The sequence below is a fragment of the Emydura macquarii genome, unplaced genomic scaffold (assembly GCF_026122565.2).
Source record: "Emydura macquarii macquarii isolate MOO-44397 ecotype Brisbane River unplaced genomic scaffold, CSIRO-AGI_Emac_v2 contig_1043, whole genome shotgun sequence".
Taxonomy (NCBI): domain Eukaryota; kingdom Metazoa; phylum Chordata; order Testudines; family Chelidae; genus Emydura; species Emydura macquarii.
In genome coordinates, this window is record NW_027131180.1 from 19,658,280 (window position 1) to 19,676,064 (window position 17,785).

The 17,785-nt window shown below is 39.5% G+C and overlaps 1 protein-coding gene across 4 annotated transcripts in view; it reads left to right on the top strand.

The window, feature by feature from the left end:
* The window catches only part of ERG (ETS transcription factor ERG), a 187,453-nt gene that overhangs the window by 140,121 nt on the left and 29,547 nt on the right, over nucleotides 1-17,785 (top strand). For all 4 annotated transcript variants that reach the window (XM_067545246.1, XM_067545249.1, XM_067545248.1 and 1 more), the window contains one exon: nucleotides 5,019-5,236. In XM_067545246.1, the coding sequence (XP_067401347.1) occupies nucleotides 5,019-5,236 (218 nt within the window). The remainder of the gene's footprint in view (nucleotides 1-5,018; nucleotides 5,237-17,785) is intronic.

Genomic DNA, 17,785 nt, shown 5'->3' on the forward strand with positions numbered 1-17,785 from the left:
AGGGTCTAGTCAATAAGGATAGATAGTATAGGCAAAAGTGTAAGAGAAGTAGCTGAAGTCTATTTACTGTCCATTTGTATGTATTATGTAGCTTGTTGAATCAGAAGATTTTATGTAATCAAGAGACAATTTCCTTATTTCTTAATATAATTTTTGTATTTTTCTACAGTATGAGTATTAGTCTTTAATTTGAGGCTGTCTCTTTTATTATTATGAACCATCCTTAGATTGTTAGATATTGCTTTGTCTTTGCAGTGTCTGAAGATTGACATAAATGCTGAAGTGCCTTGTGCCATTAATTGCTCAAACCACCATACGGTTTAAGCTTACAACAAAAGCCATTAAAAAGTCAGCATTTACCAATTCTCACCACATAATACCCACATATGTACCACAGGTATCTTCTACTCAAAGTAAAAGGAAAAGCTGTGGTAGTCTGAGATATAATTGTGAGGTAGCTGTTGACAAATTGTGAAATTTAAATTGCAGCCACTGTACTTTGAAAAGAAGCAGATGGCAGAAAGTATGATTGCATGAATCCTGGCAGACAGGAGGAGTTATGGAATGGCAGCTAAGCATATTGCATGTCTCCAGAGGTGAAATCTGGGCCCCACTGAAGTCAGTGGCAAAACTCTCATTGACCTCTGAGGTGAAATCCTGGCCCACTATTGTGCTGGAGAAGGATGATTAGTCATGGGGGAAGTAAGGGTAGTCTGTTTTAGGTCATGCTTGTACATATGTTGACTCCATAGACTCATGGAATGCTTTGTCAACCAGTTCAACTTATTCTGGCTCAGAGATGGAATAAGAGTGACTCTTTTGTCCACCCTACGTCCCTACATCCTTCCCAATGGAGAGAGGAGGCATGTGTAGAGAGGAGGAGGAGAGAGTGGTCTGACCCAGGGCTCAATAGGAAAACATGAAGAGAACCAGTAAATGTGGAATAGTTGTAATGGAGGTCTCGCTCTGCCCCTAAGCCCTCCACATCCGGGACCCAAGCAGCCAGTCTCAGAAGATGACAGAAGCATAGATATTCCCACATTGTCTCCATAGCCATATACAAATGTAGTAACTGCTAAATCACAAGATGGGGTATAGACTACTAAATTAGAAGAGGAATTCTACAGTATGTTGTGCATCTTTCCTTGGAAATAATTTATTATTGGACATTTTCCTGACAGATGAAGATAGATTCAGTCTCCTGTGTTTGTTTGTGTTTTTTGTTTTTGTCACCGTCTCTCAATTATCTAATGTAATCCTAAATAATTGGCATAGTCTTTTTGGTGTTCAGTATAACCTGTACACAAAATTGAAATATGTGTGCTTTTTTTCCTTTGTGTGATATTATGTGTAGATTGTACATTGTGCCATATTGAAATATAATTAAGATGCCAAGCAGATATTTATCCCAATATATGCAAATTTAGTAAATCTCATCTTTTAAAATCTCCATTTGTTTTCTATAGTTGGTCCAAAATTGTCTTCATTTATGTTATTTAGAGCCAGGTTTTGTTTAAATGCTGAATAAATCAAGTTTTTAATTCAATTGTGGGTGGGAGATTAGAAAAATAAAATCAATGAGTGGCATTTTGATGCCACTTTTGAAGATAGTTTAATCTGTAAACAACATATAACAACATGCTGGCTTGCCATATTTGCAGTCTTACTTCTACTTTCTCTTGTATAATTCACATTTTCTTATACATATTTATAGTAATCGGTATTGCCAAAGTTAACATTACATAACGTGTTATTCTTATTCAGTTCCTGCACTGACTGCACAGTGGAGCAGAGGAGAAAGAAATGGGTAGAAAACAGTCTCAGACACTGGATCTCAGTCCGTTCAGTGCTGCGCGTATGTGGTCGGAGGGGTGTATATTTTCATGGAAAATTACTCAGAACTTAGTAAAACAAAATATTTTTCACCTCAGTAACTTTATTACCTTAAATCTTGCTATACAAAAATAAAAAACTTGGATTTAAGGGTGCCTAGCTCATTTGGTAACTGACTCAGCAGCAGCATCTAGGGACATCATGACTCTTTTTCCCCGGCCTTCCCTCAGGCTCCATCCCTGGAGGCCCTAGCAGACAACCCACACTCCAGGAACATTGTGTAGTCTGAATCCCTCCACAGACTTTCCCAGCCAAAATGGCTATTTAAGAAGGCCCCCACATCTTCCAGGAAGGAGAGATCAGCAGTTCTTAGTAGCACTGGGAGTGCAGTCTGGGAAGCCAGGACACAAGGGACAAATGACCCCAGCAACACTCCTTTCCTCCCAGTAATATCTGGGGTGGCACCTTCACACCTCACCAGGACCCTGCTGATTTCAGGAGTTCTGAACTCTGTGCAGTTTGGTGAGGTTGGGAAATTAGCTGTTGGGTGGGGGAAGTATGGAAGACAGGGGTGGTAATTGTGGAATGGGTCAGGTAATAGTCAGGTCCTGGGGGCGACCTCTGTGTACTACTACAATGTAAATAATGATAATAACACTCCATAAAGATCTCTCTAATATTCTGACCCATACTCTTTGGTATGAAGAGGGAGCTGGGGTTGCCAACTCTTGAGATTTGATGATGACTTTTATGATATTAGGGTTTTTTTTCTTAAAGACCCAGCTCCTGGAGTCAAGCGATTAAGTGATAATCTCATCTTTCATTTAGCCAGGCTAGCCCTTATGATTGCAGATAAAAGCATACTAGTAACAAAGTGCACCATGAAGGCTCAGAAACAGAAGACAAATAAAAAGAACCCAAAATGTATTAAATATTTTTAAAATCTCATAATTTTTGAGCCGATCTCATGTTTTTTGAGGATTGACTAATACTTGTTGAATGATTGAGGTTAGTCATATTGAATGTATTCCTTCCTCTGAGAATGGAGTCTCCCGTAGCTGTACCTCTGTTGTCTCTCTCTTCTTTATTTCATTCTCCTCTGCTGACAGGCCCATTGTCAACTTTGTGTCATCATTTTAGCTATTAGAGAGAGAGTGGTCTAATGCACCAGCCCACACACGATGTCCTTAAGGGGATGTGGTCTATGGTTGAGCATCTCCTCCCAAACATGGCTAGCGCATATAGCCCCTGGCAGCTGGATAGCTCATATGCAGCTGTTGCTCAGTGTCCAAGGGATCAGCCAAGCAATCACCTCCGTTTGGTACCTTGGATCTCTCCGTGAAATCCTGGCCTGGGACCTTAACTCCTGGGACTAAGAAGGCCCCACCGAGCTGTATCTGTGTTCTTCAGTTCTGTATCAGCCAGAGCAGAATTTGGCACTAAGGGTTCAAACCTGCCCTGTGCTGCACTAGTGCACAAAGTTGGTGTTATGTCCCCCAAAATCTTGTCAGCCAGTTATGCCCTCGAGCTGAGCTAAAGTGACCTTTAATTAGCTCATAACAAGAAGAAGAAGAAATAAAGTAACAGGATTAGCTGCAGTGGCACAGTAAGAGAGATGGTCTTTGCTTATAAGCTACATGCAGCACTGCTTCATTCTTGGGTTCAGTCTCCAGCTAACTCTAGCTGCAGCTGTCTTCAAAATGAAAAATCTTCTGAAGTCTTGCCACTCCAGGCCATAAAGTGCAGTAACCACACCATCACCACAGTGGGGGAAGAGACTGCAGAGGACCTTTCCCCACACATGCAGCAAAGTAGAATCTCTACACACTGCTTGAGGAAGTGTTCTGAGAGAGAGAGAACTAATGGGCTGGTCAACATGCCACATCCTCAGGGGGTCTGGTTCGTGGTTTAGGGTGGTGTCCAGCCCACCAGCCACTTAGCACCTATTCTGCAGCCAGCAACAAGTGCTAGCCTGGCTAGCATTTTACTTCTGCTCATAGAAAGAGCAGGACCCCTGAAACAGAGGTTGCACCCGGCTATATCTCTTCTCCTCATCACTGTATTATCTAGGAAAGGAGTTGGTCCTAATTCTACAGGCAGGAAGGAAGAGAAACTCCCAAAGAGTCAGACAAGCCAATCCTTATTCATCTTACAGACGGAGTTAACACATGGTACTCATTGTTCCTTTCTCCAAAGATGGCTTTTTAAAATTTCTTTATTTTAAATGTGCTTTAGTTAATTCAGTGTTGGTTAAAGGTGCTAGTTAAACTGCCCAGGAGACTGAACTTCTCTGTTTCTCTACACACCAAAAAAAAAAAAAAAAAAGCACAGACAGTGGCAGTGCATGTTTCCCCACTGCACTCATCCCATCATAGTGCCTGAATCATGACTTGGAAAGCACCTCCCGGCGTCTCCAATCCTTGGCTACTCTACTGATACCAAAAAAGTTGCCAATTGTGGTGATCGCTTTTTTTATGTCAAATTTTTTCATTATAGCAACTGAATAGAGACCATTTACTCATTTCAGAAATGCCTCCAAACAGAACATACAGTAACAGCTTTTGGTCACTTAATCTGGGGCAGAATTGATCTAATGACCTGTTAGATAGATAAAGGCTCAGTGTTCCATTACACAGCCCCTTCGCCGTCCAGTCCATCAATGGCATATGAGAATTCCAGGATATGAAGACATCAGGATTCCAAGAGTAGAAGTTTCAAGGAGCAGATCATAATCTGGTGTAAAGTTGCTGAAGTCAGTGCAGAGTATGCCAGTTTACACCAGTTAAGAATCAGGCCCTCAAAGTTCAAGTCTTGGAAGTGAAAAATTTACATTCACTGCTACTCCTGCACTGTTTTAGTCATTAGCTTTCCGTTTTCTTTTCTGAACTGTTAATAAAGCTTGAACGTGACACATTTTAGTTCCTGATTGGAAACGTCTAACAGGTAAATTTTCTAGAGGCAAGTACTGTCTTTTTGTTATAGGTTTGTACAGTGCTTAGCACAGTAGGGCCCTAGCCTATGGGTGTTACTGTAACACAAATAAATAACAATAAGCATGCAGAAACCATTGATGTGTATACCCCACAAGACTGTTGAGACCTATTTCATTGTCTTATGGGATTTTATAATATCTGTATGAGGTCTCTGACACAGTTTCATATTGATTTCTCTTTTTTGGTTTTCAGGAAGCATTATCAGTAGTGAGCGAAGACCAGTCCTTGTTTGAGTGTGCCTACGGAACGCCACACCTTGCTAAGACAGAGATGACTGCTTCCTCTTCCAGCGAATATGGGCAGACATCAAAGATGAGTCCGCGTGTCCCCCAGCAAGACTGGTTATCGCAAGCACCAGCCAGAGTCACCATCAAAATGGAATGTAATCCAAATCAGGTTAATGGGTCCAGGTAATAAGGCCAGAGTTTAAAATTACTAGCAATGATGCTTTACTATATCTTTATTTATCTACCGCAGTACTTACATGGTCCTTACCACGGTAGTATCAGATCTCCTGTACTTACCAATATAACGTGGAAATAATAGTCCATGTCAAAATAGGATTTAGGGGAAAAGACATCACAACAATTTGAGGCTTGTGTGGTTTTTGCTGGTTTACTCTGACTCGAGTTTTATTCATAGTATTGTGAGGGTAGATGTAGCAAACCCGTCTGACACAATATATTAAGTGATTTTTTTCAGAAGCTAAAGGGGATTTAGTGAGAGAATATACTTTCAAGAGCTTTTATTGTCTGATAAAATAGAGTTGGACTAAATTGAAGAGGTTTTTGCCCATCTGTTTCACATAATTTTTCATCATGAGATTTTGGGAAAATGGATTTTATTTACAAAACCACTTTTGTGAAAAACAGTTTGTGAACTTTAAAAAAAGGAGTAGGTGTCCCACCCAAAAGCCACATGTTGTTATCCTCATCCAATTAAAGTCACTGTAGTTAAATTAAAGGTTATAATTGGCTGATTGGACTTTGAAAGACTATTTTGGCAGTCACATTTGAAAACAGGATAATTTTGTTGATAATATGTTTCCAGTGAATAGTTTTGTCCAGCTGTATTGATAAATGACTCATCCACTACATTTTTGTGGAAAAATTATTATGGGTAGAGAATCTATACTTTCCATAGAGAAAAGAGTATAGAGAATCTATACTTTCCATTCCTTTTCTTATCAGTATGTCATGGTGATAATCTGAGTTTTGTCCGGGTACAGAGTGTATTCAGCATGAGCATGTTTTATAAAATTATGGGTTCCTTTAGAAGCAACAGCATTCAGAATACTATTGTCCTAAAGTTGTTGTGATACAGCAATACTGCCCCATCCCATGGGATACAACCAGTCTCTTTTCTCTAAGTAAGTTACAGGTTTAGAATTTATTGACTTGCTATTTTGTTGCAGTTGTTTGTCCAGAATTGTGTAGGTCCTCATGGTAAGAAGACAATCTTCTATTGAATGGTATAAGACATTTCTGTATTTCTGTAACTGTGGATAAGTTAGGAGGTGAGCTTTTTGTGTACCAGGATGGGAATGCTCACTTGTAGTAATGTGGAACAACAGAGAGTCTCTCTTATTTTAATCAAGTTATTTAAACATGCCTTTGTGTTATTTTTAAAAGGTTACAATGGGCCAAAAAGGGCCCTAGAAGAATTTTATTGGGTTTGTGATTTGGCCCAATCTTGTTATGAGAAAACGGTAATAACAAAGAGCTCGGTGTTTGAGCTGATGCCTCTGCCAGCAATGTAATTTAACAGGACAATGGAGGAAGCAAGTCCATATAAGGACAAGCAGAGTGAGCTGCTGATCTTTACTCCCATTCCCAGAAGACTTCACAGGGGCACACCTTAGGCCTCATGTTTAAAGTGCCTCACTCCAGAAACAGTTTGTGTTTGGTGTTGCTGCAGGGTAGAGATCCATAAGACCTCTAGCTGAAAAAGTAATTGGTTATGCAAAATTGCTAGCTGTGTATACATAGAGGGTACAAATTCCCATCACCTTGTAAAAAAGCACCTGCATTTATTCACACATTAATCTGATCTCTCAGACTCAATCATTCAAACAAAAAACAAAATCTAAAATGAAAAACAAAACATTTTCCCTCTCCGTCCCTCCCAAAAGCCACATGCTGTGGCTCTGCGGTTCTGTTCATATTTGCTGCACTGTCAAATATGAGTGCCATAGGCATGGCAAAGCAGTCCAGCAGCCATGGATACTCAGAGAGGAATTCTGTACAGCAGGTTATGTATCACATTGACAAATTAATAAAACACATTTTCAGAATTGGAGAGAAAATTCTATTGAGTTCAAATCCGAATTTCCACCAAATTGTCAAAAATTTGCATAAGAGAAATTAACAATTAACTGACGTACAAGTTATACAACAGTAACTAGAGTTATATGTAGTCTTCTTGTAAGCCCAATCATTTGGAGAGAAATGTCTAGTTTTGTGTATTAAAAAGTGTATTCATACATAAGAATGTAAATGTTCCTTATAAATTAAAAATAAACAATTTTTTCCTCCTCCCTAATACATTTAAATATATTCCCCTTTTGTTTTGGTAGATTCTGTATGAGAATTTATGGTTATAGTTTCTCTGGCCAATCTCAGTGAAATGCTCAAAAGTAAACAAATAGCATTTTTGGTGATTTAGATGAGCAGTGATTTTCTGTGGTATTATTAATAACTAGAGATGTAAAACCTTAGCTTCAAACACTCCCACATTTAGGAGGAATCTGGATACTGTGAATCCATCTGAATTTTGCAGTTGGTCCTGTTTCTATGATGGGTCAAACCAAAATTCTGCATTAGAATTCCCCACCTCCCCCGCCCCCGAGTTTGGGGTGCTTGAAATCCACACCAGTCTGAATATTATAGTTTGGAGCCATCTCTGTTAGTAACACATGTGCAGAATTTGTTTAAATATATGAGGCTACATCCCTGGCTGCAACCAAAAAGTACACATTGTAGTTCAGGAAAGGGGTGCCAAATGTGGCTTAAAGCTATCTTTCCACAACTTGATCCTTGGCCAGATGTGAACTGGGCTGGTCCCATGATATAATTTAGACTGACCTTCAGGCTGTCTTGAAATCAGGTCAGTTGTCATTTGCCACAAAAGGGGGTATTATGTCACCCAGGAGTTACGAGAGCACTCAGCCGCACACCTTTTTCCTATTGCCATCCCCACACACACTTCCCTAGTCACAGGGAGTGGAAGTGGTATAGGAACCATAATACAAGCTCTGCACCACTGGAGGACCACTCTACACTAGGGAAATGCCCATAGGGCTGCTCTGTGCTGGCAGTGTGGTGCAGACTAACTGCAAAGCTGGCATGGTTTGAGCCCATAATTTTTTTTATCTTGACAGAATCACACAGAAGAGTTCTTGAAAATACCAAGTGGTTACCATTCTTCTCCAGTTGTGAACCAGTGTGACCTGGAACAGAGAATTGTATTCCAGGTCATGCTGCCTTAGAAGATAATGCAAGTCACTGATACAGTTTTAAAAAACATGTGATGAGAACAATGAGCTTCTAAAGTGGTTACCATAGCAAATTCTGATTCTATATCTAAATGATTTTGAAAATTGGCATCCTTTCATCTACGAGAGATGGTGGAAATTGCAGACTATGATGTAAATGGTTTGCAATGTCTCATGTGACTAAATAGTCCAATCCGAGATTTGCATAATTTTTGGCAGTTATTGCAAATATGTGTGTCCTGGCTGGGAGCTGCTTACTTCATACAAGCTCTTTTCTCTTCAAGCTGTAGGAGCCAGCTCCTGTCATAGACTTTGATGCCCTGATGGAGACAATGGAGCCACTTGTTACAATCACTTGCCAAGATTTCTGATTGGTCAGAATCAATTCCAAATTCCTTCATATCTCACTTGCATGTGTCTTTAAAGTGAAGCTTGGGACATCCTGTTGTTCTTGTTCCCTCTGATAGCTCCCCATATCTTATGTCCTTAGATATGTATCCATCTTCCAACCAGCCAGTGCAGTTGTCTTTGCTTGAGTAGAGCTGTCACACTTGATACATTTGCCCTTTGAAGAACCTCTGTGTTGGTAACTTTATCTTGCCATTTGATGTTGAGTATACAGCATAAATAGCATAAGTGGAAACTGTTGAATCTTTTCTCCTGATGAGTATAAATTGTCCATGTTCCCCCACCATTCATGAGAGCGCTGAGGACGCAAGCTTGGTACATTAGAATTTTGGTCTTGATGGTAAGTTTTGAGTTGTTCCATGTTCTTTTAGTTAGTCTATTAAAGGTGGTGGCAGCCTTTCCAATGCACACACTTAATTCTTCATCCAGTGAGAGTTTGGTAGTCACTATAGAACCTAAATAGCTGAACTTTTGGACTACTACTAGCTGGTTTGCATTTAAGGTGATTAAAGGATCTTGTGGAACCCTCTGTCCTAATACAACCATTTTCTTAATATTGATGGTGAGAGCAAAGTGATAAGCACTTGAAAGGTGACTCATGAGTTCTTGTAGTAGATCTTCATCATGGGCTATAAAGGCAACATCATCAGCGAATAGAGGTTCCCTGATTAGCACCATTTTTACTTTAGTCCTTGTCTTAAATTGTGAGAGATTGAAGAGTTTCCCATCTGATCTTGTGTGGACATACACTCCATCTTTCATGTCTTTAAACGCACAGTTCAGGAGTACCAAGAAGAAGACGCTGAAGAATTTCTGCTGGGATGTCATATTTTCAGGGAGCCTTGCCACTTGATAGCAGATCAGTGGCCTTGCTTAGCTCTTCTACAGTGGGCTCCACATCTAGCTCTGGCATGACCTGTAGAGTTGGCATTTGATCCAGTGATTCATTGGTGAGGTTCCTTTCTTGTGCATATAGTTCTGAATAATGTTCAACGCAACGAGACAGCTGCTTACTTTTATCTGTAATAATTTCACCACTTCACGATTTAAGAGGGGCATCCTTATTGACAGTGGAGCCTAGAGCTTTCTTCAGGCATTCATACATGACTTTGAGTTTTCCTGTGTCTGAAGCTGTCTGTATCTCTTCACATAGCTTGGTCCAGTAATGATTTGCACAACTTCTACTTGCTCGCTGTACCTTGGCTTTTGTATGTCACAGTCTCACTTTGTACTCTCTGTTGGCTTCTTATTGTGTTCCAGATAGGCTGTGTTCTTAATCTTAATAAAAGATAATAGTTCCATTTCATTTTCTTCAAACCAATCCTTTTTTGATTATTTCTTTCCCCCAAATGTAGCTAAAGCTGTTTTATGGATTGTTGTTCTTAGATCTTTCCAAAATTCCTCTGCCTTCTCTGGTAGTGACTTCCCATGCATGCTGAGTTCAAAAGCTTTCACAAACTCCTGGCATTTCCTCTGGTTTTTGATGTTAGTAGCATTGGTTTGGGCCTTGTTCCCAAGTTTTGCCCTATATAGTTTCTTAGCTGTAATCTTCACTTTGCTAATGATCAAAGAGTGGTCGGTGTCACAGTTAGCCCTGTGAAATGTGTGAGTGTTCTGCACTGAGGGTAGGTCTTTCCTCTTGACAATGACAAGGTCTTATTGGTGCCAGTTGCCTGATCGTGAATGTCGCCATGGCAATTTGTGGCGATCTTTTCCTACGACATGAATTGGTAATGCACATTTGGTTTTGGGTGCAGAATTCAAGAAGTTGTTGACCATTCTCATTCATCTTGCCAATGCCAAAATATCTATGTAGAAGGAACATAATTCTTAATACACTGAATTTAAAATAATAAGTGAAGACTCTATGTTTGTAGTAAGGTTCAACTTATTAATTTTGTACTTATCAATCTGCCACGTTGACAGAGCAAAACAGAACTGATGAATGACATTGTGCTTACAATAAACAGTCAGAAGAATTTATAAATCTCTACAATTTCTGAGACAAGAGGATATGTTGAAAAATAGATTAACACAAGCCCAACATTTTTCATTCATATGCAGCTGTATATTTAACACAAATGTTTATAAGTTTACTAATGTAATTAAAAATAATACACACTTTTTCTAGGGAAAGCTATTATTTTATTGAGTCTAACACATACCTGCAAAAACAGATCTGTACTTAACTCTTCTAGCAAAGAATAGAAGTATACTATAGGTTTCTTAAAAAACTTGAATTTGAAGCAGTACCTGATATTCTTTTAAAATGCCTGAAAAATGCAGCTCAATCTAAGTTGTAATATAAGGCACTACTGTACTTGAATTTCTTAGTATAGCACAGGTGAGAATTCTCAAAGGATAAACGGCAATGCATGCTTCCTTTGGTTCCATGCCATGGAGTAAACGGCCCCAAAAGTTACTACAACTTGAACTCAACAAGGCCAAGTGCAAGAGAAAACCAGCTATGTGGGTTTTTTTTGTTATATCACTGCATAATTGCAAGAGGGAATCTCTAACATATAAGGTAGAAAGCAACAAACTGGAGGAAAAGTTGTGTGGCCAGTAGAAAGGCATGAAAAAAGTCAGAAAACACCAGCTATAACCGGAAATACCATTTAAAATCAACGTGAGTGGCAAGTGCTCAGCATCTCTGAAGATCAGATCCCCTTTACTTAGATTGTAAGAGCTGGTTGCATGTTTTTATTATGGATTTGTACTGCACCTAGCACAATGGAACTCTGATCCATGATTGGGGGCCCCTCAGCACTACAATGATAAACAGTAAATGTGCCCCTGGCAAAGTGATATAACAGCCAATAGGAATTACATCACAGGAGAATCCTATAGAGACAAATATCCACCTTACCTGTGCAGACTAGCAAAGTGCTCAGATATCATGGTCATGAATGCAGAGTATATCCCTATAGAGACAGGTGGGTTACAGCAACTTGAAAGGAATGCAGCAGTCATCTACAGAGAGTATATGTCTGGTCTCTGACAAATCTGGAAATGATGTGCTACGTACTTATGTGCACCTGGGCCCCTGCAACTTGCTGCTGATCCATGTGGTAGACACAGCTTCCACAGCTTTCCTGACAGCAATTTGCCTCATGTTTACTTTAGTAGTACTACTGACCACAGCGTCTGTGCTGTCTGACACTGAGTTGCACGAGGCTGACTGGACATCTGCTTTCCAACCTAGTATGCCTTTTCATGCCTTAGTGCTTAGCTACACTTACAGAAGAGCTTCTCCCATTGGCATAGGTACTCCACTTCCCTGAGAGGCAGTAGCTATGTCAGTGGATGAAGCACTCCTGTCAATATAGTGCTGTCTATACTGGGAGTTAGGTATAAATACGTTGGTATAAAAATGATTTTCCACACCCCTGAGTGAGTCTGTAGCATAGACCAAGGCTTACTCCTTTGCAGATGTCTTTTCTCCTACACTGATTTGCACCCCAGAGGTTTGTTTCCTTATTTTAATTATCCAGTTCTTAAAAGTAATCCAAATAAATACAAAAAACAAACGCACATAGTAGAGGGACAGTACATTTGTTTGTAAATTTATTTGCTAGTCTTTAAGGTGCCACAGGACTCTCGCTGTTTTGCTAAAAACTGACCAACATGGCTACCCCCCATAGTAGAGGGAGTGTATGGTCCTGTTTCTCATTTACACTGAAGCCTTTTACACTGCTGTAAGGCTTATCTACACTTAGCTCCGAGATTCGGCGGCAGTCGACGGGAGTTATGCAAACGATGCAAAAAACTTGCATAACTCCCGTCAACTTCTCTGCTTCTCTTCTGCACGCTATCTTCACTGCACTGCACCACACCGACGGGAACCATGTTCCCGTCGACACAGCACTATGCCAGTTGAGAAGGTGGTCTTAATACGTCGATTTCTGGATTGACTGTGCAGGATTTCACTGTCCGCTCAGTCGATCCAGAGAAATCAATCTGACGGCAGTGATTTTGGCACTGTCAGTGTAGCTGTTGCACTAGTTATAGTTACACTCACTTTAAGGCCTCTTTACCAGATTGGTGCAAAGGAACTGTAGTGTATGTATGTAGTGTAGTGTATGTGAGAATCAGTCAGTCCTATATGTAAATAATTGAATGGCTATTTATTTATGTTTCTTGTGGTTCATCTGGGTCCTTCAGAATATCCTCTAATAATTATATCTGTAAAAAGAAGACTGGGTCTGCATAGCATGAGAGCTGGAGCATGCAGTAAAAGAGTGCAAGATGCTGCAAAGGAGCACAAAGAGTATGGTTAGTTGCATATTGTTCTGTATGTAGCAGGGTGATCATTGAAAAGTTCCTTCTCATGACATTATTCTGCTTCCTGACCACATAATCAATAGTTTGGATGAGAATATAACATTTTAAGAGTGTACAGATGCTCTAACATCACAAGAACAAAGTACACTCTCTAAAAATAAATATACTCTGCTTTTCCTTTCCTTTCCCTGATAATGCTTCAGCAACTTTGCCGTACCTGTGCTGCCTTAAACTTCCATGCATAATGGTCCCTGTTATAAGGTCATTTGTGGATTATATTGGAAAAGTTTGGCTTCCAAAACTATTACTGTTAAATACCAAAGAAATTACATTAAAGTAACATTAAGGAGTTATTTTCAGTGTGTTCTGCAGGGAATTAGATATGCAGTTTCCTTTAACAATAACGGTGTTTGTAAGACTAAGTGCCAGTGCACAGCACTCGAAAATGTAGCCCCTAAGGGCTTACCTTAAACCACGTAAAGCAAAGAAATTTGAAATTAAAACTGTCATTTACCTTGATACTGCTGTACATACAATTTATATCATCATACACTGTATCATATTCACAGTTCCTTCAAGTCCATTATGTCAGTACAGCCCTTATATTTCTGCCAGTGACACCAACAAAATAATACCCTTGATGACATTACGCAGTCAACCTTTTGCCTGAATTTTTCTGAATAACAATACTGTGCATTGGCATTTTATTTCCATCATCAATTGCATCATATTAAAATGATTCAGTATGTTAATAAAATACTACTGTATAAAGCAGGAGATTACATTTCTTTATTTTTATGTTTATTATAAAATTATGTATGCAGATTTCCATTAAAATTAATGTATACAAGCCACATTATTTATACAGGATGAAATTCACTGTGGTGCAAATGCCTGGTGGATGCCTGTGTACCACTTAAATCCCCTGATTCTTCAGTGCCTTCTGAATATTCTTACTTATGGGATTTAAGGCTCCTCATAAATAGCCTTTCTTTTTAAATAAAGCTTAGGGTCTTCTGCAGGCCCTTAGGCCTGAGATGAATTCCACCTATTATGAAGTGCTATGGTTTCATAAAAAGCATTATGAAAATTTAGCTGTAATGAAATCACAGCAGAAGTTTTCCAGAGTTAGCTTTGTTGATTTAATTGCTTTAAACAAATGCCAGAAATAATTGTTTGCCATTAAAGGCCTAATCATTTACAAAGTAATATTTTTGAGATTTCACCAGTTGTGCTCTAGTGTTGCTTGAAAAACACTTGAAACTGAAATTTGTCATTTTTATACATATTTTTGACTGGCTCTTTATATACGTACTTGCTTCAAAGACCCTGGCAAGTCTGAACAGGTGGTGGACAATGGAAGACTTCTCTGAATCTAGGGCATCCCTAGTATTTTGCCTCCCATTCTTATCATCTTTAGAATCTTGTTTTAAGATCTTCTAAATAATAGTTGTTTGAGCTATACATACAAAAAGATAGAAAGAGAATAACTGGGATTAAATTAACTGGGAGGGAGATCAAGTTTTATTACTTAGATACTTTTTATCCATCTTCATTATTAACAACAACAACAAAAAATTCACCTGGCAGAAATCATTTTAATACCATTCATTTTTCAGTGGCATGTTTTTTCCATAACTGAAATACAACCACTCAGCTGGTGTTTGACACCATCCTTTCTATCATTTGGTGGTTTATCATTGGCACTCACTACTAGTGCTCTGGTTAAAACCTTGGCACAGACTAAACTAAGAACCTGATCCAAAGCACATTGAAATCAATGGGAACCTTTCCACTAACTTCAACAGGCTGATCAGGTCCTATTTCACTTCACAACAAGAATTATCTAATGGGGTGACTTATCTAAAATTACTTATCTGAGCAGGCTCCATAAGGCAGCTGTAATCTTAAGAAAGGGATTTGGTCTTGGATATCCCTACTCAGACAGATACCTTTATTCCCAGTGACTGGGTGGTTGATGTTGGTGGCTGTGGACCAGAGAGAGAACTGAAACTTCAGTATCCACTTCACACTGGGCTTTGTGTTTGTTGGTCTGCTTCACAGAGCAGCTCATGGCTCTGAAAAGCACCGGTTTAGCATTGTTTCTGACTGGGCTATGTTTTGGCACAAACATACTGCCAATGAGGGGAAAAAATGGTCTGTCCAGCTCATCTTTTGAGTAGGGTTTTTGTGTGGTAGTGGCTGGTTGGTGCAACTCAGAAACTAATTATGTCACCACACTGTCTTCTAAGCAGGTTCTGGTTTGGCAGGTGCTAACCGTGAAGCAATCACTTGACTCTCCAATCTAACAGGACTGGCATATTTTAAACTGAAACAGATGTATCTCACTTTGACAACTGTTACTGAAATCATAAAAATTAAGAATAGTTAAAAGTGACTGGTTTTTTCACTTTTGGAAATGTAGACCAAGATTTTAAAAAATGGGTGCCTACATTTAGATTTATTACCTTAACTTTAGTCTCCTGAAAATTTTGATCTAAAACTCTGCAAACTGCTTCATGATGATTCCTGTAAGGTCGTATGCACCCATGGGCAGAGGTGCAGCACAAGGCCTAGGCTGTGTTTAAATCCCACTTCAGCCTTATTTTGAAATCTTAAGTGATGTGTAGGCCTTCTGGTAGCCCGCAGCACAGAGGTCAGTTTCGCCAGTAGAGAACTGTAGGACATTCAAGTGTGTAAAGCTCCCCTGGCTCATACCAACAGAGTGCGTTGTTGTACATTTACAGTTTAAGTCCACAAAATATAAGTAGTATCTACTATATTTAATGAGAAATAGATAATATTACTTTAAAGACAAAAGAAAGAATTTTATGTTTGCAGTGTTGTAGCTATGTTGATCCCAAAATGTGTGACTGACAGGGTGGGTGAGGTAATATCTTTTATTGGACCAACTTCTGTTGGTGGAAGTTACAAGCTTTCAAGCTATGCAGAGTTATTCTTCAGGTGAGGAAAAGGAAGCAGAGTGTCTGAGCTAAATACAAGTTGGGAGACATTGTTAAGCCGAAGGGGTAACACATGTTAGAGGCAGGCACTTGAAATGAGGTGGGCAATTGGGGGTTAGATTGTTTTGCATAAAGGATTTGAAGTAGTCAATTAAGGGTAGCAGGCAGTGTGGTGTGTTAAAAGTTGCTGTAATGAGCCATAAAACCTGTGTCTCTGTTAAGTCCATGGCTTTTGGTGCCTCACAGAGTTCTGAATGTAAGTTTACTAAGATAAACAAAATGGGTTAATCTTTTTTAACTTAACGACTTTGTGCACTTCAGCTTCACAGCACAAATATGCTAATCACCAAAATCAGCAGACATTCCACAGACACTGGGGATTATGGTTTCCATACAAGATGTCATTTGTATGTATGCATAGCATTCTGTATTTTGCTAACTTTCTGTATGATCCCTGCCCACAAAAGAAGGCATATGCGGTTTGGGAAGGGCCCTGACTTCCAACACACCAGTATTTTATGAAACCGCAAACACAACAGGTTTATAAGCTCTTGAAATGAAATACAATTTGAGAAATGTAATCCATTACCATTATAATAGAATTTCTATAAAAATAATAAAAGAAAAACAAGAGAAAATGGGTCCTGAAAGGTATAGGCCAACTGGGAAGTTATTGTGGCTTTGGCTTGATTACCACTGTATCAGACTTCAGAATTTCTCCCAGGCAGTAATCTAATTGTAAATTATGTATATACAGAATATCATTTCTTAGCTTTGGCTGTTAGTGCCCCCCTCTCCTTTCCCTTTCTTCACTCCAACCTCACACATAAGAAATATTGAAGTGTTTGCACTAATGGAGAAATGACAACGTGCAGTCAAACTTAAACCAGCTGTTTCCCTGCACTATGAACACAAAGAGCAGGGCTGGTAATATTTATAGCTTGCCTGGCCTCTAGTGAGGTAGATGCTGACTGCCTTAATTTGCTGTGATGGCCCTTAAGGCTCAAAGCAGCTGTGGATTGTGATATAGCCAGAAAAAGGTGGGGGTAGGGAGGAGGGGAGATGGTTTCAATTAGCAAAAAGTTATTGTTTGATTGAAAATGTATGGCTGCTTCATATACATCTTGGTAAATTAGCATCTTTTGTTTTGCCTGTGGAATGTCACTGAGATAGTATGTGCTTTATCTTTTTCCTGTATGAAATAACAGAAAATTTTGATTCAAGACTCAGTTAAAACAACACTCGAGTTCCATATTCTAATTTGGGATACCCTCCAGAATGGGTAGACTTATCCTGGTGAGCAAAACACAAACACACTGTGATTCAAAGTGTGCAAGCATAATTATATGAAATGCTCAACTGCAAATGGAATTGGTCAGAAAGTGTGCAGAGCCAATCCTGAGTAGTTGTCTTAGAGGACTAATACCAAGCTAATGATAAAGAGTGGATGAGTCCACTAATGGTATTCTTTTCCATTGGCACTGAAAAGTGCCACCAATGAAACCAACGTGATGGATGAGTCCTGGGAAATAATTTAGCAAGGAATGGAAGAGGGAAAATGTTTTAAAGCATTTTTTTATATAAGGTGCAAACCTAGGGTAACCGTACGTCCCATTTTGGCCAGGACAGTCCCTTTTTTAAGCCCTGTCCCGGCCGTCCTGACTTTTTTGGCAAACCTGGGCATTTGTTCTGTTTGCTAATGGGCATGGAGGAACATGGGCAGGGACAAACAGCTTGGGCCATTCCAGAACAAACGGGTGGCAGGGAGGGTTAGGGCTAAGGCTGGCCTCAGGTGGCAGGGAGGGCAGGTG